Source organism: Haemaphysalis longicornis, unplaced genomic scaffold, assembly GCF_048455015.1.
Source record: "Haemaphysalis longicornis isolate Haplotype H1 unplaced genomic scaffold, Haemaphysalis longicornis Haplotype H1 scaffold_1, whole genome shotgun sequence".
Lineage (NCBI taxonomy): Eukaryota > Metazoa > Arthropoda > Arachnida > Ixodida > Ixodidae > Haemaphysalis > Haemaphysalis longicornis.
In genome coordinates, this window is record NW_027526203.1 from 361043110 (window position 1) to 361066018 (window position 22909).

At 46.9% G+C, this 22909-nt stretch overlaps 1 protein-coding gene across 2 annotated transcripts in view; it reads right to left on the minus strand.

Annotated features, from left to right (window-relative positions):
• LOC144154987 (solute carrier family 22 member 6-B-like) overlaps positions 1-18906 on the minus strand; it is a 33318-nt gene extending 14412 nt beyond the window's left edge. Inside the window, exons 1-7 of one of the 2 annotated variants that reach the window (XM_077686151.1) lie at positions 18750-18906; positions 14479-14842; positions 11355-11458; positions 9247-9398; positions 8688-8856; positions 6558-6702; positions 4537-4634 (exon numbers count right to left, since the gene is read on the minus strand). In XM_077686151.1, the coding sequence (XP_077542277.1) occupies positions 4537-4634; positions 6558-6702; positions 8688-8856; positions 9247-9398; positions 11355-11458; positions 14479-14820 (1010 nt within the window). In that variant the 5' untranslated portion in view covers positions 14821-14842; positions 18750-18906. Of the gene's footprint in view, positions 1-4536; positions 4635-6557; positions 6703-8687; positions 8857-9246; positions 9399-11354; positions 11459-14478; positions 14843-18658 lie in introns of both variants that reach the window. The other variant, XM_077686152.1, reaches the window with a different exon arrangement.
• Between the last annotated feature and the right edge of the window lie 4003 nt (positions 18907-22909).

Sequence of the window (22909 nt, forward strand, 5' to 3'; positions counted from 1 at the left end):
TTTTTGTGAGGCTACTATACTTTTTTTAATTGAAAATTTTATTTGTTTAATCGCTCACGTGTAAATCAAAGTTGCCGAGCGCACAAAGCACCCCCAACCAGATTTTTTTTTTTTGTGATACGATTCACGTGAATTTTTGCGGGAAGGAGCAAAAGCCCCAAAATACGGGGTTTTATCGCCGCGTCACAGAGCACAAAGCAACGATACACAAAGCAAAATAACTTACGGTACCAGCAATACCCACCTGTCGCATCGTATGACCCAGCCAGTACACACTAAAGAGACGCGCCTGCGTAAAGCATTGACAGCTTCTTTTTACCCAATATACAAAAAAATACGATCTGTTCCAGATTCGTCACAGGTGCGTGAGCACCCATAAAACGGATATGTCTTGTTTTCGGACGCACATAAACGAGAACACACGCAATGCCAAGCGGCGTCTCTCTCTCTCTCTCTCTCTCTCTCTCTCTCTCTCTCTCTCTCTCTCTCTCTCTCTCTCTCTCTCTCTCTCTCTCTCTCTCTCTCTCTCTCTCTCTCTCTCTCTCTCTCTCCATTAAGAACTTTCGAGCATTTGAATGAAACATAGTGAACAAAACCTACGCAGGTGCCTTCTGCTGTAATTCACTTAGCGGTAAAAGTGGTAGGTGGTTTGACTACACTAATCACATAATATCGCGCTGAAGCACCATACATTTATGCTTACAAAGCGTTGGACTGCGGCTACGTGCTACTCTGTGGTATGTACCACTTCGCTAGAATAACGGAAGCAACTGCCAGGCACAGTGCCCAATATATTCCAGGCACTGCATGCCAGGTATGCCCCGGAGACTAGGCCTAACGATGTCAACCGCGGTGCTTGCAGCATACTTGTAGGGGTGAAGTGGAGAGCCGGTGCACCGCGGCGGGTCCACCGGCTCTCGACGCTAGGCCTGATCGGGTCTGGTGGTCGGTCGAGGCAAGAAGAAGCACTTATTTGGTACCGGGGCCTCGTTGATTACCGAGGACGATCCCCCAGGACGAGACGCGGACATTGCTCTGCGCTCGCGTTGACCTCGGCCACTGCCCCAAACTGGGGCAGGTGGGGCATGCAAATGGCTGAAATCCGGTTCAACGCAAGAAAGGGCGCTACCGTCTCATCAAGCGCATGATTGCTCCTCCCACCGGCGCTTCTCCACTGCCCAATCAGCGTGCATTGTGTGGCAAGACGAGACTAACAATCTGAATACACTTATACACTGCATGCTTTGTCCATCCCCAGGTTTCACGTTAGTGGAGATGGCCCGAGGTATTTTCAGGTGGTTAGAAGTTGACGACGTTAGACCTTACTGTGACGTTAAGGCCTAACCTCCAATGTTATTGGAGGTTAGGCATTAACGTCCTTGGAGGCCTAACCTCGAATGAAGTTAAAGCCTAACCAGTTGAGCATTAGGACGTGCCAAGAAACGTAATACTCAGTGTATGCCGGGCTGCGAGTACTGATCGACGACCTTAGACTCCCAAACTTGATGTTAGGCCTAACGTACCACCTCATACCTGCATCGTCTCGACTGATAAAGTTTCTATCTATCCTCCTCTACTGAGCATTAGCCTTTGCGCAAACAAGTTATAAACAGGAAGGTACGGGAAGTTCGCAGTGAGGCTTCGCCCAGGGAACGAGTTGTCGGGAAATCAGCCGAGGTAGGCTAATGCTTCTACGTTAAAAGAAATGTAAAGAAAAAGAAGACATTCTTTCAATTGCCGATACCATGCAACATCCCGTATCATCGCATCACCAGCGCCATGTCTCCGTTCTCTAACCGGAATATCATGAGCAGCGTGTTGCGAAAACATAAGATCGGACTGCGCGGCATCGTTCCGCAGACTTCCCAAGAGATCGTCCTCCCGGTTCTTCTTGACATGCGCGACGACACACCTCAGTGAAAAGGCGATGGGCCCAACCGCCGCACGGGGCGCAAGGAGCCTTTCTATCGCTTCCTAAAGGAACGTGCTTCTCAAGACAGGCCCGGATGTCGTTGCTCTGTGCAGTCGTCGAACTAACGTCTCGCGCTTGCATTCGAGAACGCCTAGCGCGCACCGTCAAACCATTGTTCGGCGTCATGTGCATGCTTCTACGACCTCGTAGCCTGCGACCATGACCATGTCATCTATAAGCAGCCAAGTGCTGTTCGGAGTGGCGGGAGCTTAGCTCAAAGTCTACAAGATTCCGCCCCATAAACGAAAAAAAAAATAGAGGTAACCTTGCCAGGCTGCCCAGACGACCAGGGAAACTTTGCACACGACCGACGTTATGCGAACTCCGTGAGGTGCTCTTTTTTTAATGCTTTTGTGTATGACTTTCTACTTGGATCTCGCCAGTTTTTTTTTTGTTTTGTTTTTTTCATTATTTCAGAGCCATTGGAGTTTTGTTTGTTTGTTTTGAAGACATTATTGCGGTCTTTTCAAACCGCGCATCTTGCCTCGGAGGCTTGTGTGCCCCTTGCAGTATTTGCATTTCTTTACTTTACTCTGTCGATCTAATAAAACGTGATGGTGCACTACACAGGCGTTTGGAGGAATGTCTTATTTCTGGTTACAGGAAAAACCCGAGCGCGTGCGGTTACTGCACCATATTCGACGTGCTCGTTTTTGGCGATTGAATGGTTATCTATCGGCGCGTGGCGGCCTTCGCTACGCGCAATTAACAATTATGCAAGCGGGATAGCACGGGTGAGTACGTGCGTGCTTCCATGCGGATCAATGATAGTTGAGGATGACCAGAGCGTGGCTCCGCGGCGTTAATTTAGCGGCCAGACACCGGGCTCTTAAGACCGTTTGGCCATGCCTTATGAAGCAGGTGTAGAAGGGCTCCCAGTGCCCGTAGAAGTCGCACAGTGGAGGAGGCAAGAGAGTTTACATAGCATCTCAACTCACAATGCTTCCTGAGTGGCACCTGTTCTCATACCGCGGTAGCTCCTACCACCGCACCTTGGGCTATAGAAACGGGTCTATTTTTGCGCCTTTTTTGCACCCAGTCGAGCCCACAGATTCGAAACATAGCCTCATGTGACTTCAATAAGCATGTGAAACACCGGGTGATTCGTGAAACGCCCTATTATCCTGCATTTCCGGAATTTTCCGCGCCGTAGCATGATGGAATTGATTGGCAATGTATGCGCGCACAGCTCCGTGGAAACGCCGCGAAAACTTTACATTTTGACGCGAAACAAGAAACAGTTTGTTGCTAAAAATAGCGTTAACATCAAGCCAAATCAGTAAAGTTGATGAGAAATCTGAGCGGACAGCAAGTCTTCAGCGAAAAAAAGATATCAACCTATCTTTTATTCAGAGTCCCTTTAGTAATTAAATTCCATGGTCTGTTTTAATGCTAAGTGCTCACCCTACCAGCATGCCGTACTGCGGAAAAATGGTCAGAGACAGACAGCTACGAACAGGTGAAGACCATAAGGACCAACTTTCAGCCATGAAAAATATACCGGTACCACCCACGACATAACACGCAGTTGGTGCGATGTCGCTAGAAAATTTGGCCTTAAAATCTTGGAACAAGTTAGCTTTATAAGACACTAGGAAACTACACATACGTCATTCCATCCCTACATGATATAAATAACTTCGCAAATATAGCTATGTACACCCCTTATACGTGGACGCATACTGCCGCATTTGGTTCATTCTTTGATACAATAATACCAGGCCATATATCACGGTTCCGTGCAATAATTCCGCCAGCATCGCATTCTCGTGCACCATATGTAATTTGCCCATGAGCAGAAATTCACACAGAGAAAGCCCGCGCGAAGCATATTCAATAAGCCTGTTCATGCGAATGCAACGCCTCAGCTTTTTTTTTTTTTTCCACCGCATATGTGGCCACTGGGCGGAGGCACAAATGCTTTGGCCGGCGCGAAAACGCATACAGGGTGGCCGCTTTTAAGCACAGTAGTAGTCAGGTGTCCGTCGTAGATTTAACCAAGCTTTAAAACAGACTTTGCTAACCAACTGAACTGAAAAGAATTAAATTTCGCAGACAGCAACTATAGTATGTCGTTACATTTTCTTTAAATAGGTAATTGCTCAAGATTAAGCCCATTCACTGAGTAAAGAAAACCGTATATTTTTAACAGTAAGGTTGCAGAGGGTTCAAATAAACGCAAAACGCACCAATTTAGCCAAAATGTCCCGGATGGGCAGTTTTGTACTCTCATAAGCAGCTATGTAAAGCGAAGGTGTAAGCTGAAGCCAGGTCCTGAAAAATTTCTAATTTTGGGGGGTTTCACACGCCGGCGCTACAACTTGGCTGCGAAGCGTGCTGTAGCGGAGGCCTTCCGATTAAATGCGACCTCCTGGGGATCTCGAACGAGGTGACATCCCGACACAGGGCTGTCGTGAGTGGAGTCAAACCCACTTCCACTGCTCAACCACCAGCTTTACACAACAAATTCAAGGACGTATGGCACGTCGTGTTAGTCACGTTCGGCAACAGCTTACCAAGTACCAACCTATTTGCGAGAACCAGCCATTATATAGCATACTCACTGGAAGACAATGTTGGTCAGAGTGAATATGATCATTGTCTTGGACCTGCAGAGCGCCAAGATACCGGAGCCGTTGTTCGCTGCTTCGGTTCTCTGTTGCTGAAAAGCCAAGGTGCACACATTTCAATACGTCGTATCCTTTGGGCAGAAAGAAAGCCATTGTTTTTCTTTCTTGGGGGCTGGGTGGGCGCGGGGGGATTCGGCGCAACTTTTTATTCCAGCTTTTTTGTGTGTTACCAGTAACTACGAGCACTATGTGCCTTTCATAATAGAGAACCGGAAGACGAAGTATATACAGGCAAGGCTTGCCCCAGTGATTGCCACTAGGTGGAACATTTCTTAACGTACAATTACCATTAGGCAGATTTAAGGCATTACACAAGTACACAAGCTATCCTGGCAGTGTCCTTTTAATTTAAAAACGCAGTCAATTTTTTTCTAAAAAAGTAGCCTAGACGGATTGGTTTAGCGGGTCGTGATGTCATACGCGAAGCTGAGCAAAAAAAAAAAAAAAAAAACTCAGAATTAACACAATCCCGGAGTCTAACTGAGCAAGTGTGCTAACGCTATTAACTAGAGCAAAAAAATTAACCCGACCCCCAAGTACTTTTCATGACGTAGTGATTGCGAGAGCATGACCGCCCATTGCAGAAAGTGCACATGTTCGCTCATTATTATGACCATCTTTGATTTTTCGTCTTTCCGTCCCCACGAGCAAGCACATACGCGCATTCGCATCGCAAAAAAAAAAAAAAAAAAAAAAAGACATTTTGAAGGACGTACTTTGGTAATCGCCAAATGCCAACTTAGTACTGGGTGGGCTCACATTACTCATGCATGCATGCCTGAGTACACGTCTTCGAAACAGTTCTTCAAACGTCACAGCGCACTGGCCAGGTCCACATTTATTCAACTAGACTCGCCTATCTGTGGTGCTCTTGAGGACGCGTGCTAGTCCGATCACCTTCCGCAGGTTGCCCATACGAATCCTACGCAGGCCCTAACTTGTCCAACTTTTTCAACGTAAGGGGGACTCACCCGTTAACGTTCCTACAGGACTTACTACTTCATGACCCACGGATCTAAAAACCATCGTGCACCAATACGGAAAGCTTTACAGATGAATATCAGTGTTCACAACGACCCAGTTTACCTATTTTAGAGATATGTCACTTCTGTGCTGAAATAAAAACTCTTCTTTGCTTGACCGCTAGCGCCATCTAGCGAGAACTGGTGAAACCGAAATGCGTTTCTTGCGTATTTTTTATTCCAGTAAAGAAGCGACATTTCTAAAAAAGGCAAACTAGGCGGTAGGCAACAACTCTATGAATTTGTAGAACTTTTCGTATCGGTACAGGATGCGGTTTAAGACAATAGATCATGAATTAGTAAGTCACATAGGAATGTTTTCAGGTGAGTCCCCATAAATTGAACTGTATTTTGTCCCTTAAGCCAGCCGCCATTTTGTGTGTGTGTGCGAGAAGTGTCGGATTTCTGGCGAACCGAGTTGACTGTGCTTTCACACTAAACCATGCGAGTGGGGATCTGATGGTGGTCCTTGACTCTGAAGTGATGCAAGAGGACCCATGCCGCTGGACGGACCCATTAACCCTTTCGCGCCACTCTCAAGGCAGAACTAAAATGTCCGTACTACTTTTCTTCCTCATGATGTTCACCCTCATCGCTAAAGCGCATCTAGTCAGCCGCCCACATGTGGCTCACGCTTTCACAATAACGTCGGAACGGGACCTGCACCACCTGAACAAAAAAGTCGAATCTGAATGAAGTCAGAACAAAAACAGCAACAAAAGTGCAATATTTAAATTCTAGATTTTGTGACCCCTTCCACTAATTACAATTTCGATCAAGTGATCGCTACGACAATACCTTCGTTCTTTCTCAGTTACTAACGATAGCGCGAAGTTATTAGTACTAGACCCGCCTCCTCTGCAATCAGTCTAGTCTTTGCTTTGTACGAAGGTGTCACTGAATGCTGGGGCTAATCAGCTCGCAAAACATTACCTCTTTGTATTGCTCCTTGAGCTTCGCGAAGCTTTCCTCATCGAAGCTCGGAAGCCCGTTGATCCAGGCGATCTTCTTGATGGCCTCTTCAGCTTCTCTGTACTTTCCCGCTGTCAATAGCCACTTGGGAGACTCCACAATGAACCTGACGCCAGATTTATACGAAAAGCAGAGCTAGCGAAGGAAACCAACAAGAAGAACAATGAACTGCTCTTCATTTATTGACTGTGTAGACCCGGCTTTACCGACCCAAGGCTAACTTTTTACTGCGTTACGGCGGGTAGAAAAAACTCCCAAGGCCTTTCTCCCATGGCGAGCTTTGACTTCGGGTACCCTTACGCGTTCTTTTTTTTTTTTTTTTTTGTAATCTGAACGTTCCGTTGAGCTGAAAGGACGCATTGACGCCGGTGTCTAACAGCAAAACCTCTTCTAGACCAAATGTCTGAAGCGTTCTATAGCGCCAGGGGTTCCATAGCAGGCGCCTAAACTCGGCAGTAGCGAAAGATGGCCGTCCACACCAGCACGCCGCAGATAAAGGCAGCGGAAGAATGCCGCAGGCTAGCGAACAGACAAGCATCGGAACAGCCTATCCTCGTCAATTATCCAGATACATAGCGGTAGGAATTCGCGTAAGCTGCGCAACATATACAAAACAGATCGAAGCATTCGAAAGCGCAAGGCGGAAGCGGATCGCGAAGCAAACCGTGTCGAGCGGCAAGAAAACGAAGCCATTCGAGAACAAGGGGCGAAAGCAAAGAGTCTCAGGAGTTCCAGTGGACCTTAGGCTTTCCGTTCAGAACCCTTAAGTACTGGGGTGTCCTTAGACGTATTTTTGCTGCTTATGCCGGGTTCAGATTGTTGCCGCACCTTTCGTAATATCTTTAAAAATGACGTCATTTCCCGTCTCAGCCAACCGAACTGCGTGACACGTGGTTTTTTTTTTTTTTATGTCCATAGCTCACGATATGGCTGTTACGTCGGTAGTCTGAATACTATAGGCTTACTATGAATAAGTGAGGTCGCCATGGCGTGTGCGGGTGCATGTTTTGGTGCTTTCGCCTAAGAAGCACGCCATAAATGCTTTGCAATAAAATCAGCCAGCATTTCGGCAACACAACAGCAACGAGGTTCTCCTTGGTATGAATGAATTGTTCTTTCTGAGCGTATAACATAGCGGCATATAAGCGGGATTCATAAGAAACGTGTGTGCCTGCCGCTGCCGGGAGGGTATATATCGAGCATAATAAATGTCTAGAGGATGGGGCTGAAGTTTTTAATGCAGTTTTTGAACTATGGTTATACTTTCTTGTTGCCTTGGTACATAAAGTTTATCTCGCAGAAAGGAAAAAAAAAGTAGCTGCTAGTAGTTTCTGTGTGTTCGAAAACAGAACTAATGGTCGCCACGAGTGTTTGTTGACTATGCAACCAGCGTTCGATATCGTTTGGCGTCTGCTCTCCCCCCGGCATTTCTTAAAACGACTTAACGTGTTCCCTTTGGTGCCTCTCTCTGGCTACAAAAAATTGCGATTGGTCAAGACAAGCCAGTTTGGGTATCGCGGGTTTTGAAACAAAGCGCTGAACGGAAGTAAACCTGTAGCCGGAATGCTGATTGCGTTTTTTTCTTTTTTTTTTTTTGAAGTCGCAACCGGCAAAGAAAAGTTCGTAATGGACACATTATGCACAGTTTTCAGCCCTTATTCACTTTGTGAAGCTATCTGCACAAATAACACCCACCCCGCTTAATAAGTAGAATGTAGTACCGCATAGACTTGTCCGTCTTTACCTTGCCTGTAACGAAGAATGTCCGTCCAAACGCTTTATAACGTACAAATGTTGATTGTTATTAACAAAGACTAAAACTGGAGAATTACGCGAGTAGAATGGTTTCAATGCCTTTTGAAGCTTGAGAAAATTTTGTGCAGGTTCCAGACTTTACCCTGATTATATAACCGATTATGTACCACGCTGCAAGAAACAGCAGTGGTTTTAAAAACTAAACGGGGCGAGAAACAGAATAAAATGATGGTCAGAAGATTTTAGGGCAACTCTAAACGGTACAGCACTGAACAGCCGCGAACAGTTCGGAAAAGGAGGTCCACTGAGAACTCAGTTCGAGTGTTGTCAGCTCACCTCCAAAGCAGCAGGGGCAGCACGTACATGGTAGCGTAGACGAGCAGCTGATACTGCCAACCAGGTACCATGGCAGACAAACCGGCCAGCACGATGATGCCGATGCCCCAGAATATGCCGTACGCGATCATCGATCGGCCACGGTAGGCAGGCCCAATAGACTCCACGTCTGCAAGTCCGAACAACGGCTTACGCGGGCCGATGATCCGACCACGGGTGGCCGGTGTAGGGTGACAAAACTCGCGTAGTGCGTACTTCCGAAGTGTCCTATTCCTCACTGAAATACTTGGACAACAGAACGAGGCAGTCGTTAACAGAATGCGCGCTAAGTATTAGACTAATGGCAGTTTTGTACATCATGTTTTGTGGTGTACCGCTATCGCACTGTTTCACTTGAAATAGAATCTAAACAGAAATATTTTAGAGCGTCTTTGCGTCCGCCTTCTCCGGCCAGGTAGATATTTATGTCCGCATTCTAGAAACACATCCAGCCTGCTTCGTGTAGGACAATTGGAATCTCAGGTATCCACTGCTAATCTCTCACAGAAGCGGCCCTTACACATCGTGAGGCTGTTGTTGGCGGCAGCCACGGCGACGGCGTTGAAGAAGCGCAGCAGGCAGAAGAGGCCAAAGGGCTGGACGAAAGCCATGGCGTACTCGAGGAGCACGTAGCTCACCAGGCCACCCAAGAGCACAGGCCGTCGGCCAAACCTGGAAATAATAAAACGCATGCTTCCCAATGACTAGAACATGCGAACTAATAGTCTACAATAGAGAAAAAGAAGTGGAACAAGAATATAAAAAAACAATGAGAGAGGAAATTTACAGAAAGACAAGTTGAGCAGTTTGTAATAGTATCATATTGCAACGAAGCCAAAGATGACGCAGTTGTTTTGAGGGGGAAAAAAGTTTATTGGAGCGCACTTGTGCTCCCCTAACAACTGAAATTATACAGAGGCGGCGAAGCAGCAGTCAACAAAGTGACGTGAGCAAATCAGCGTTGGCGAATTGAATATCATGGTGGCTGCCCTGGGAGTATTTGTCTTTCGGCACGATTGTTTCTCGAAACGTCGAATTACAACAAGAACACTGAAGATCAAAGAAGATTATTCTAGGCTAGCGACGTTAGGGCGAAACTCTCCCGATCAAAACAAGATAGCCCGTGCGGCATTCATAATAAAGGAAATGATACATGCACTTTGCTTGAAGCGCTGATAACACATCCGTGCGCCGCCGGATGGTAAAAACAGAACAAGTATACAAACAGAATGTATGGTTCGCGGCAATATTTAATTGCACTACATGTTATGGAGCTTAAAGGGCGACCACAGGACAAGGTCTGAGTGCAGAGTTGGCGTGTTTCCCGTTTTGCAACGACGGGCACAAAGTTACCAAACAGGAGCACTCGGCCTTTCCTATTTGGAGACATGTTGACGCCAACTGCATACCTGCACCATCTTTGGTCATCGAAAGAACAACAATGATTAACTTTGTATCTGCTGCCAAGCACAGCAGCCTGCCTCGGCTAACGTGATGACTTCGCAGGTCCGAGAGCTACGTGCTGACGCGACGTGGGCTTTAGCCGACTACGGCCTCTTTCACACAGCCGTCACCTTCTCCGTCACGGCACCGTCACGTCAAAAAACCGCCACGGCGACGCAACGGAGCAGCGTTTCTACTGAAGCTCTCCGCCAGAGTACAGGGTCGTTTGCCTAGTGATCAGTTTAGCCTAGAATTGGGCGTGCTTAATGTGAAAAGTAAAGAAAACGTCGTGATATATACGATACACGGTGACTATAATTGCTGTAATGAAAAAATAAATATTTGGCTTGGATTTTTACGTGTGCTCACTTTTCGATAAATTTAGCCATACAAATTTAAGTTTTCTGATTGGCTGGTTTACTGCGGGGCGTGGTCCGGTCGCGTTGACGGAACGGAAACGTAGAGCTTGGCTTCCCGTCGCGTCGCAGCGTTTTTGGCGAGAAATCGCTTGAGAAACCGTCGCCATGACAGAAGACGGTAATGTGACGGGGTGAAAAACGGCTGTGTCAATGATGCCTTAGTGTTTAAGAGCTGTCGTCTTTAAAATAGTAATTCTTGGAAAAATTAGGGTCATTCCATTTCGTGAAAATGCGAACCTGGACGCAGTCGACGGAGTACATGACACAAACCACGGAATTTGCAACGGAGCATACTTCCTAGCCATTAAGCTAAATGAACCTTGGAAGAACTCGAGCTTTATTCTGGCAAACAAATATGGGGCTGTCTTTTTGCCTCCCGTGTCAAAGGCACCCTACTGTGTGTAACACACAACCAAATCCACTCGACCAGTGAAGACTCCAGACAGGTCGCATTCGGCTGTTTGACGTCCACGTGTAAGCCTCCCGCCAGCACAATGAGCATGTCATCAGTGAGGGCATGAACCCCCCCCCCCCCCTTCCCCGCACCTCCTCCCTCCACTCCCCGCACGTGCACGCATAAACCCGCAACCGCTTATGTGCGCGTGCTTAAACGCGCAAGACACCTTCAAATAACAGTGGCGAAAAAGGGGTCGGCGGTGGCGAAAAGGAACACCGGAGCGGAGCCGAGTGAAGAGGCTTTACCGGAATGAAAACTGGAGGGGGGAGGTTAGACAGACATTCGCAGCAATAAATGCGTGGTTCTTACATATCTGAAAGGCGTCCCATGACGACGAACCCGAACGTCATTCCGATCATGTAGGCGCTCTGGGGCATCGCGTTCTTCCAGGCGTTGCCGCACACCAGGTTCCACTGTAACACAACGCACCTGGTGTCACACCCGAGCCACAAAAATAAAACGTTGTGCGTATGACGGGAATTATTAATATATTTATTTTATCCCCAGGAAGCTTGGGGATGGATGGGTGGTTGTCGCCAGAGTGGCGAGTGCCTATGAGGGTTGAAGCCCGGTGTGAGTGGCTTCGGGCTGCGGTATCTGCCGCTTCATTACCCTCTAAGGACTCGTGGCCTTTAAAAATTCCTCGTGCGCTTAAATATGCTTACGTGATTTGAAGGAGAAAGCCAGCGACTATCGAATACATTACTGCTGCATTATGTTTGCGTCTCAGATTTTGTTTCTTCGTTTTTGGCGCGAATCACTGACAGGACAGACAAACTCGCAGGAATTCACACGGCAGCGTACCGACAGCGCTCACCTCTGCGCACACTTGTTCTACACACGCGCCATCACGTTCACCTGTCATGCGGCACGCACCGGGTGATTTCTGGTTCTCCCTCTGGCAGGATCCCGAGTTGGCGCAGTTGCAACGCATGTCGTCCTGCTCAGGAGAACTGAGCTCGAATTTCGTATGACCATCAATGCACTTTATTTTCTCTTTACAGTGGCGGCATTTTTTGTACCATTCATGCTGGACGACAACGACGAGAACGGTAACTTTTTGCGTTTGATGAAGCACTCAAGGCTTTCGCCGTAACGACATAAAGGGCGGCAATGCCATAGCGAACATGTTGACTGTAAAGCGTGCATCACTGCAAGCATAGTCATATTGCGGTGAAGTTAGAATACTGCAAAGAAGCTGCGGTACGGTGGCTGGTTTTATCCTTTGTAGGCCTTTTCTCACGAAGCGAAAAATCCCACGTTGTCCACATCCAATGGATGGAGAAATCCACATGCCACACAGTCATCCAAATAAAAAATATGGCCGAGTATCTGCTCGTGTATCTGCTTGCTGAACTTGGCGCCAAAAGGCGAGAGTCTTTTGCCGCCCCAACCACATACCTCCTCTGCCCCCTCCCACCACTCACTATCTTCCTCTCCTCTCGCTCCTCTAGTGATAAATGCAATGGAGGTTTGTTCAATTCAATTTCCAGCGTTCGCACTGCTCGTGCGCCATCTGTTCTGGCTACGTGGGCCTTTATCATGTTTTTCGTTCTGTTTGGAACAGCACAAGCAGTGTGCATTTACTTCACCTTTCCGTCGCCGCTTTGAAGGTGTTTTTTTCTTTGCTATCGTAAAAACAAATTCAATTTCACTTATAATAAAACAACGCTGGTACTCTCGGTTACATCATATTTTGCCTCAAGTAGGCCTTATGTTTCATTTGCGCAGCACAATGTGGGCGCGTATGAGCCAAGACAGCAGCTTATTTGTAGCGAAGCGAACAGATAAACCACCCATTTTTTAAGGCAGGTGGCAGGTCGTTCAATCAAGTGACAGGCAGACGCACAGTTTTATCAAAACAACCTCCCCAAAATTATATCCCATTTGACTGCAAGAATGACTGGAACATTAGGACAAATTTTTTTTTTGTTTTCTTTTCAATTTAATTCATAGGGACGATTAAGCATTAAGACGACTTATAGCGTTCTGAGTTTCCTTCACGTTTTATATAATTGCGCAGTTAACGGGGCCAACATTGCGTAATCACCTTCTGTCAATACATAGGTTTCATTAGGAGGAAAATAGACAGCCCCATGTCTGCCCGCTAGAATAAAACTAGTCCATCCGAGTGTTATTACGCTAATTATCCAGGTAGTAAGCTCAATCGCAAAATCAAACAAAGTGTGTGCTTCGTGCACTACTTGGACTGTGCACAGCTCAGTCATTATTTCCACAAAAGGAAAGGGCACTGTTTTTCTAATTATTTTCAACTAATCTCAAGCGTGTTTTCCTCCATTTACAAGCGGTGCACCTTCTCGTCATCACACGAAACACTTTGCGTACGAACTGGGATATTTGCCATGCATGCAAGAGTTACCAGGTTCCCTTCAGTTATGAAAAAGCTGGTAGAAGTGGTCTGGAGGGATTTGAGTCTACCTTGTTGCCATATTTCTCGTCCTATTGGCCAATTTTAGCATGATTTTTTTAGCCAGAATATCTAGATCAGATTGAGAGCAAGAGAGCATGCACCAAAAAGTTGACTTTCCCACAATAAGGAATTTTCTCGACGCGTCTTTTTTCTGCCCCCGCGGCGCCACAGCGGTTGTGCGAATTTCAAAAGCCCGTCACGAGGAAACAAGTGACCAGGGATACATGATAATAAAAAAGGGACAGGCATGCGCAAAGGGCGCCTAGCGCTCAAGTTCCGCGAGCCTCGATCCGGCATTATGTTGCGCAGATGGCGCAGCAATGCAGTTTTGAGACGCTCCACCACGCACTCCAGATCTCGCAGACTTTTTCGGCCGGCTGTACGTACAGTCATGGACAATTCAAATACGAACCGCGAAGCGCACGGCCGAAGTGCACCAGCATGCGCTGGTGCACTTTCTGTGGTCGTCGCATCAATCGCTTTCTGGTTTTTGACACCCCGTGATACAACCCAGCTTGGTCGTGTGCCTGGGCGTACTTTTCCCCAAGTGCCGCTGGTGAAGCCCGCCTGTAGGTTAATCGATCGGCGCCCTACAGTGCCCGAGTTTGCTAGATGACCAGCTGGTTCGGCTGGTGCGTAGCTGTTGTCTTCGCGAAGATGATGCGCTGTCGTCGCGTTCGCTCTCCTGCGCATTCTGCTGCGCACTACTTGCAACTGATGTTTCAGTTATTCGCATGTTGCTAATGCGGTGAAAATCGCCAATTCCCTCGCGTGCGTCGCCGTCCAATGCAGAGTACTGTCGAAGTTTTCCCCCCACAAGCCAATCAACAAACCACGAGCAAAAAAGATCGAGGCAGCTAAGACATCGAGTCCAGCGAAGTGCACCTGGTTTGCCTCCATTAATCTTTTCGGACTTATCCCAAGCAGGACGGGCCAGCATTCTGGGAGACCAAAGTTGTGTCAGAAGTGGGTGCGCCGTGTCGATAGAAACGCAGAGCTCACCGTTTCCGTCCCAGAAGGCCAAAACTCTGAGTGATCGTATTCCCAGTCGTCGCAGGGAACCACCGAATTCTGACCAAAGACCCCGCCAGGATAGATGACGTAGTGATAGCACGGGTCGTAGTCGGAATTGGAAGAAGGCAGGTGCGGAATGGCGAACTCTTTCCATATCTCGGTGCTCCAGTGCTCGAATTCCGGCGTCCGTGCGCACCAGTGGTCCACAGCTGGGAAGAGGAACGAGGCGCACAAGTTGTTGATGGCCAGCATGATGCCTCGGTACATGGAAAGCGCCAGCAGCACGTTCTGGTAGAGGCCTGTCTCGCCGATGAGGTCGGTCACCTCCATCTTCCTTGGTGGCGTTAAGTACCTGCGTTGAAATTGCACCGAACACCTCGTTACAACACAGACAACTACGTCACAGCAGTTCTTATTACCTTTTACGTGCAGGACGTCTACACGCCACTGTCTCGCCCGAGTTATTTTCTAGTTTCAGGCTTGTGAAATGTGCGCATTTCCCACCAAAAACTATCAGCATTGAGCTGGAAAGCTTGAATTCAGATCATATTACTACAGGCCAATCGCACGAACAAAGAAAAGTGAAAATAACTTGCTTACAATGCACCCACAGCAACTATGTTCCTAAAATTTGCCTTTCCTATACGCATTTGCAATCAAAACCCCTCGAACGCCGCCATTTTGAACTGTTTCATGCGTGCGCATTCAATAGTGCCAAGAGGGTGGGTGACCTTAGAAATTGTCTGCGCATGCTCCTAACAGTCCAGAAAGGAGGCTATTGGGCTCTGTTTATTTGAAATAAAGAGGCGTATAGACACCCTTCTCTTATGGAGTTTATTTATTTATTTATTTTTTATTCTGGACCGCTAACATTGGCCCAATTCCTTTCAGAGAATCACATAGGGCTTATTTATCAAAGGCAAGGCACGGGAGAGTATAACTTCTCTACATAGGTCTCAGCGGCACCTTAGCATCTTAGATAAGACGCTTTACAGGTTTTAATGTGTCGTAGAAAGTATATTTCTTAGCTGTAACGGCCTTCAAAGCAAGGCAATGTAACGCTCTGTAAGCGTGAACTGTGGAGCGCCTCGCAACTGATACTGCTGGAACATTTTGGCGACGCCTTAAATAAGCTTGACGTACAGGCGGGGATATAATATTCGGGACCACGCGATCGCGTGGCAAAAGCCACCGGTGCGCACTCTGGAGGCCTGGCGCTTCTTGTCGATACCAGCGCGGCGCGCATGCGCGTCCATTTTTACTCGCAGGCACGCTGATTTTCTCGCTTCGTGCAGCGGTGCCGCCGTGGTCACTGAAGCACCGAAGAGCGACGCCTTTGTAGTATTCCCTTCATCACGATTACATTTGCGGCCTAATGTGACCATTGCGACGTCTTTGGCGCATATGCGCCTCTCATGCTCATAAATGCTTACACGAAATTGTTTGTTTGGTATTTTGTTTTGTTTTTGTCGTTTATGCACGATGATAGTAGCGGCTTCTGAACGGCGCCACCGAATGAAGCGTGCATGAAGCGCAATCGCAGGGTGCCGTGCTATCGACGACGACATGCCCGAGATGAATCGCGAGCCTTTATTCATCGTCTTTATTTTCTATGGTGCTAGGCCATTTAAATTATCTTTTAGCACGCTTTCCGGTGCCGCTAAAGTAGGTATTTTGTACGGTTTTTAAAAGAAGTTCTCGTTTTTTTTTTTGTTCTATAATTCCTTAAAATTGATCCAAAGAGATACTCCCACAGATTTTCTGTTCTCTTATTACGTCGGAATTTGTCAAAACGGCACCTCGGGTTCCCATCCAAGAACGCCGTCAGATTATTTGCCACTTTTCCCGGAAGATTATTCGCTTAGGGCCTCCCGAATGCATTTGGCACTAAGGAGCGGGTATTCAACCACTGCAGCTTGTCCTTCCCTTCTATTTTGGACCTTGTCCTTCCGCTTCGCTGGCCATCTGCAAGCCGGCCTTCTTAATTCTTGTAGGCATGACTTGCTCGGCGAACAGCATCCCTCGACCAATTAGTAAGCCCGCAAATTTCCCTTTGAGGAATGCCTTCTAGAAGTAGCGAATAATCTTAAGGTGTTCTGTGACTGGAACCCGAGGTGCCATTCTGACGAATGGCGACGTACAGAGCGAACAGGCAACTAAATGAGTATTTCCTGGAATCATTTTTAACTAAGGAAGTAGACAAAGAAAGAAAGCCTAAATGTTTAATAAACTTGAAAATTGCCTACTTTATCGGCAGCGGAAAGCGAGATTAAAGACAGGTTCAGTGGTCGAGTAGTATACAAAATAATCAGAATTAATAAAGGTTCGCGATTCATCTCGCTGGCATTTCGTTGTCGATAGCACGGCACCCTGTAATTGTACTTCACACACACTTCATTCGACGACGACGTCCGCAAGCCGATAGTCTCACCCGCCGCGGTGGCCCAGTGGCTAAGGCGTTGCGCTGCTGAGCACGAGGTCGCGGGTTCGATTCCCGGCCGCGGCGGCTGCTTTTCTGATGGAGGCGAAAAGCAAAAACGCCCGTGTGTACGAGATTTCGGCGCACGATAAAGATCCCCAGGTGGTCAAAATTAATCCGGAGCCCTCCACTACGGCGCGCCTCATCGCCTGCGTTGCGTCGGCGCGTTAAACCCTACAATCAATCAATCATCAAGCCGATAGTCTCAGCGTGTATACACGATAAAGCACAAAACGGAAAAATACGAAACAAAACATTCCACGTAAACAATTATTAGCTCTTGCGCCAAAGCCGGCGCAATCGCCACATAAACCGCAAATGTCCCACCGGGATGAAAGAAATGCTACGAAGGCGTCGCTCTGCGGTGCTTCAGTGACCATCGCAACACCACTGCAGGAAGCGAGAAAATCAGTGTGCCTGCGAGTAAAAGGACGCGCATACGCGCCGCGCCGGTCTCGACAACAGGCGCCAGGCCTCCAGAATGCGCATCGGTGGCTTTTGCCACGAGCTCGAGTGGTCCGGAATATTAAGTCCCCGCCTGTACCCACAGTGTTCACATCCTATACATTTGGCCGAAGCGGGGGCCAGGGTAATCCTCCGCATAGTGTCCTCATGGGCCCCCGATATAGGCCCATCCTGTTGTAATGCCTTTAATGGTATACATCATGGAGGACGTTAAAATCGAGCACGAATGATTGTGTTCGCGCTGAACCGCTTGAAAAGCACTTATGCGTTGCACGCAAGCTGAGCTTACGAGGCAAATAAGAGTCAACGACCTGGTTCACTAATAACCGTTCTAGTGTAAGCTAGCGAAAACAGCCTATCCTACTCACTACAGCAGTTAATTGCGGCACAACTGAGTGTACTCTTTCAGTGGCCCCAAAATTACGTTTAAGTGGGTAGGCTATGTTAAGCGCAATTTAAATGCAAGTCTTTTGAATCGTCTGAAATCAGGACATGGGATACGGATGAAATTTTCTACTGGAACGAAAACGAAGCAAAGTTACGGAAGGGAAAGGTGCCTCTTATCAGATCTGAGGGCAAAACGGCATGCAAGGGAGCCGTGTTTTCCGAGCGCCCGGAGCCTCATGTTTAACGCAGCGCACTGGTAAGGTTTTCTTTTTTTTTTTTTTTCAAATCTTGGTTTCAAACGGCGGCCGTCCTGTGAGAACCCTCCAATTGGTCAATTGTGGTCGAAAACAAGAATTGCATGTTCATATTTTTGGGTTATGAAAGTAGACGTTAGCCGGACACTCACCAAGTGAACCTCGTAAAGAAAGCGCAAATTCATTGCTTAAAACTCAACTCTCTTAACGACAAAATTTGCTCGTATCTCGTGCCCTCGCTGCCAAAGTCATTCGGCCTTTAGGCGCTGTAATAACTGCAATGATATCCATTTAAAAAGGGGAGACTTATTTCATCTTAAAAACGTGCGTTGCGTCCGGTACTTCGTTGTATCGTTCACGCTGGCCTTACAAATCAGAACGAACCAATTAACTTGCCCAATCGCAAGGAATTCTATAAAACATTTTTTTTAATTTCAACTACAAATTTGCGGCGTTTTTAGGCCAGATTAGACTCGCTTTTTTTTTTTTTTTTCATTCCAGAGGTAGCTTGATTTACGTTACCAAAAGCGCTGCGCTCGTGCTCGTAGTTCTTATGACCACTTAACGGATGGACTAAACTTACCTCAAACAAAGAGAAAGAGATGTTCGGTCCGTTATGATTACATTCTTACGACGCAAAGATGAGCAATGTCTACAAAAAGAAGACGACGTACCGAGTTCTTGCGGTGCAATTGTCCGATCCTGAGCAGGCCAAGCGTCCAACTTCTACAGCTTGCCGAAGAAAATTTCAGATTGTCCGCCCCTCGGCCACCGGAAGGGGTTGGCTACAGGCAGCGCCTCTTGCGGCGCATTGCTAGGCCCGGTCCGAACGGAAGTGTCGTTCGTCTTTGCCCCGTCCTAGTTAAACGCCACTTTGATAACACAAGACACCTGCGATGCTTCTCACCACTTGTTTGTCGTGAAATGCATTTTTTATATATAAAGGGTCACTTCGACACTGTTCATAAGTGTGAGTTACTTTGTGCATGGTCATTTAACGATTACTGAAGGCAGCGTTGAATAGCTGCGCTAAACGCAGACGCGGTGAAGTTACTTAGCGCATCTCCGCATCCTCTGGCGATTTTCCAGTTATTAGCGAGTTTCAGCTGACCGTTTTTTCACGGTCCGCTCCGCTCCGATAGCAAGCAGGAGCCCCATTGCGCATGCGTGGTGCGCTTGGCCGCGAACGTCATTGGCTACGGTTGCGCTGAGCCTGCCGCCGATACGGGAGCGGACCGTCGAAAACGGTTACCTAAAACTCTCTATTGGCTGCCTGACACTTCTTACACTCACGCTACGCGCCCCGGTCATTCAAAAAGGCGTGATACAAATGTATCAATACCGAGCAACGAAACGATTTTCCTTTTTGTGCAACCAAGCAACGACCACCACGAACTACGAAATACTGTGCCGTACAATTTAAAATTCATGCGACGAGGCCGAGATGAACCTTTCCAGTGTTGCTGTATCCTGAATGTTCCGCCTTGCAAATGAAGTGACACGTACTGCTTTTCCCCATGCTAAAATTTTCTCGTAAAATCAAGCCCCAGAAACAGCCGTGAGTAGAGTTATGCTGGCGTTTCCCACCGCGTCAAGAGATGCTGGGTGTGATGTTTCAAGAAAATGCTTTCGAGAGCAGTTTTTTGCCATAAGACGATGTAAGTGTAAAGTCCCGTTGGCGACTTCACGGTGGTGTTTGATCGCATTTACGTTTCATTAGAATGCTTTAGAGTGACTGATAATACCAGGATAACCTAACGCCTTCTAAAAAAATAGCCTTGAAGGCTGCTAATCACGTGTGCTTTTCTTTCAGTGAATCACTGGCTGCATCAACCTTATAACACTCGCTTAGAGGTATCAAACATTGAACAAGTATGCAGGCTGAGTAAGTTGGAAGGTAGTCATAATGGTGAGGAGCTCCAAAGGTCGGTCCTCATGGTATCTACGAGATGGCAAGACGGTATCTCGGAACAAATTGATTGATTGTGGGGTTTAACGCGCCGACACTTCACAGGCGACGAGGCGCGCCGGCTCCGGATTAATTTTGACCCCTGGAGATCTTTAACGTGCGCCGAAATCTCGAACACACGGGCGTTTTTGCTTTTCGCCTCCATCAGAAAAGCGACCACCACGGCCGGGAATCGAACCCGCGTCCTCATGCTCAGCAGCACCACGCCTGAGCCACTGAGCCACCACGGCGGATATCGAAACGGATTGGCCAAGCAGCTAGGAACGGTCATCACACCTCCGGAATCTTTGGGCCGTTGTGCCTTCACAAGGATTATGTTCAGCAGATTAAGTATGCACAAGCTTGTCAAGCTCAAGCCACCAGGGCTTGCCATTACTTGACGCCATAATCAAACTATCATCATTAATTTTCTCTGTCCGCGTCAGTTGGCGCAACTCATTTTTTGCCTTCCAAAATTTAGCTTCAGCGAACACTACGACGTTACAAGAAAAAAAAAGGTTCAATTTCTAATATATAGCGGGGAGCTTCAAACTGCAACTTCCCATATTGATTGAGTTATTGATAAATCCAGATATGAATTCATGTTCGCAATGTGCTGCGCTAAGTTTAACGAGGACAAATTAAAAATGAAGTGAAAAAAAAAACCAGGTGCATCGTTCTGTCCACTTCATTTTATTTTGTCCTCGTCAAACTTTGGACAATTCATCACGATGATATAGCAACTAGCCCCTTTCGTCGTCTTTCTAAAATTAATTCATGAACGCTTTTCGAACTATTATTTGCAAACCTTGCACGGCGCAAACTTTAGATACATTTTCTTCAGGAAAATTCTCCTTACTAGTTAATTTTTGTTGTAAGGTAAATACTCTATTTCTAACGTCTATGTAGTATTTATTATATTAACCATTAGCAAAGAGGCTAAGGAAGATTTCCCCTCGTGGAGTCTAACCATACGTGCACGTTTGTCAACGATTTTAATATAAGTTAAGGTAAATATTAAACGGAGAAATAGTTGCAACCAAAAAAACCACGCCAGAAAGAGCGCAAGATTTGCTAAAAAATTACTACTGTCGAGGATTTTAGATTGAAATATCCTGCAATGGCCCACCTTACGGACATGTTTATACGCCAAATGAATATTTCCCTAAGCCGTGCGTCTTTGAAAATGTCTATATTGTTCTTGTCTATACTCATGTGCATCAAAATGCATAGTTTTAACGTTGTTCAAGCTTGTCGTGAAGGGCCACCATTTCTACATGAACGTCTATTGGCTCCCTAATTCAATTAGTGCTATTTTTATTATCGTGATATCCGTGCAGGTGACTAAAAAACGTTACTAAACTGACTGTTACTAAAAAAACGACCCCCCCCCCCCCCCCCTATGAGAAAAAAATAAAAGAGGACAGGAAATCACTGCCGTGATTGCGGCAGTGATTTCCTGTCCTCTTTTATTTTTTTCTCATAGGGGGGGGGGGGGGGGTCGTTTTTTTAGTAACAGTTCCTGTTATTGCTTGGGTAAGAAGAATTCGAACTGGCCGTATGTTTCTTTGTGAGCTACAGTAATTTGTAGACAACGGGTGGGAATGTTTATGCAGAGTGGTTGCGGCGAAATATTTATTTTATTCGAAATTGCATATTTCCGCAAGAAGAAATTTCAATACATATAACTGCCAGTCCTTGCTGTTGTTAGCGGTAACACGGGACCGCTTGTCTTTGGTACTATCACAGTAGCCCGGCAGACGATGTTTACGCCTACTGAGATTGACTTCCAGCGGGCGCACTGCGTGGTAAAGTTTGGCAGGCCAACCGCGTGGGTTCCACGACATGCCGCTTAACTGTTTCGATAGCGCAAGAAGCCTTCACGGCCACACTCAAAAGGAGAGTCAGTGGTTTGAGGTCAATGCGCGCGGCCTACACAGGCACCTATTTCCTGGAAACTAGCGTAGCTCCGCTGTAAAAGCAATAAAATACAGAAATGTCAGTACTCTTACCTGGGTCTCATGTTACTCCAGGACGCAAGCTGAAGAGAAAAAACACGGATAACAATATGCCCGTTATTTAGTAGACTTAAATTTAAAAAGAAGGCACGTGAATACGTGAAGCCAAATGGCCCCTCTGGTTGCAAATTCTTGTTGGTAACCACCTATGCATGCTTGCCTAATTGCTTTTTTTAATTTTTAGCGCCTTAATTCTTTACAATCCTACTTACGCACTTAGATGAAATTCGCTTTGTGCTGTCACAGTTGCGGGCTCATTTTCTTAAGACGCACGTCACGCGGCTGTGGTCTTGGAGTTCCTCGGTATTGGCACATATGGCTTCCTTATGTACGCTTCTTTCCCAACTTAAGCTAAGGCCAATACCTTTTCTTCGTTACGCTCAGAGCTGAGGACGTAGCGGTTACATTACCGCAAAGGGTCATGCGGATATTCCTGATTCTCTAATTGGGTTTCGGCAGCTCTGAATAAATTATCGCGATGTACATCCCCTCCTGAACCCTCAGAAAGTTGCAAGGGTGGTTGCTTGGGCGAGTCGGTATAACACTTCGCTTTTTGAAGGCGCGGACTACGGACGAGCGCAAGAAAAAGAAGACGACGACACAACGAATGGCACCCAAGCCACTTGCCATCGAACTCTTTACTGTGTCCATTAACTAAGCTTAGTAACAAGACAAGACGTGTGACCCACGACTTAAACCTTGCACGGCTGTAGTGCGAAGCTGATCGTTCTCGGTGCCTAAACTGTGTATACCAAGAAACCTCCCATCCGCACAGCCCCGCTCTCCCGCGCACGCACGTTCACACAGACGTTCACACGGAATTAGATACCTCCGAAACTGTCTACGACACTGAAAACTTCACATATTT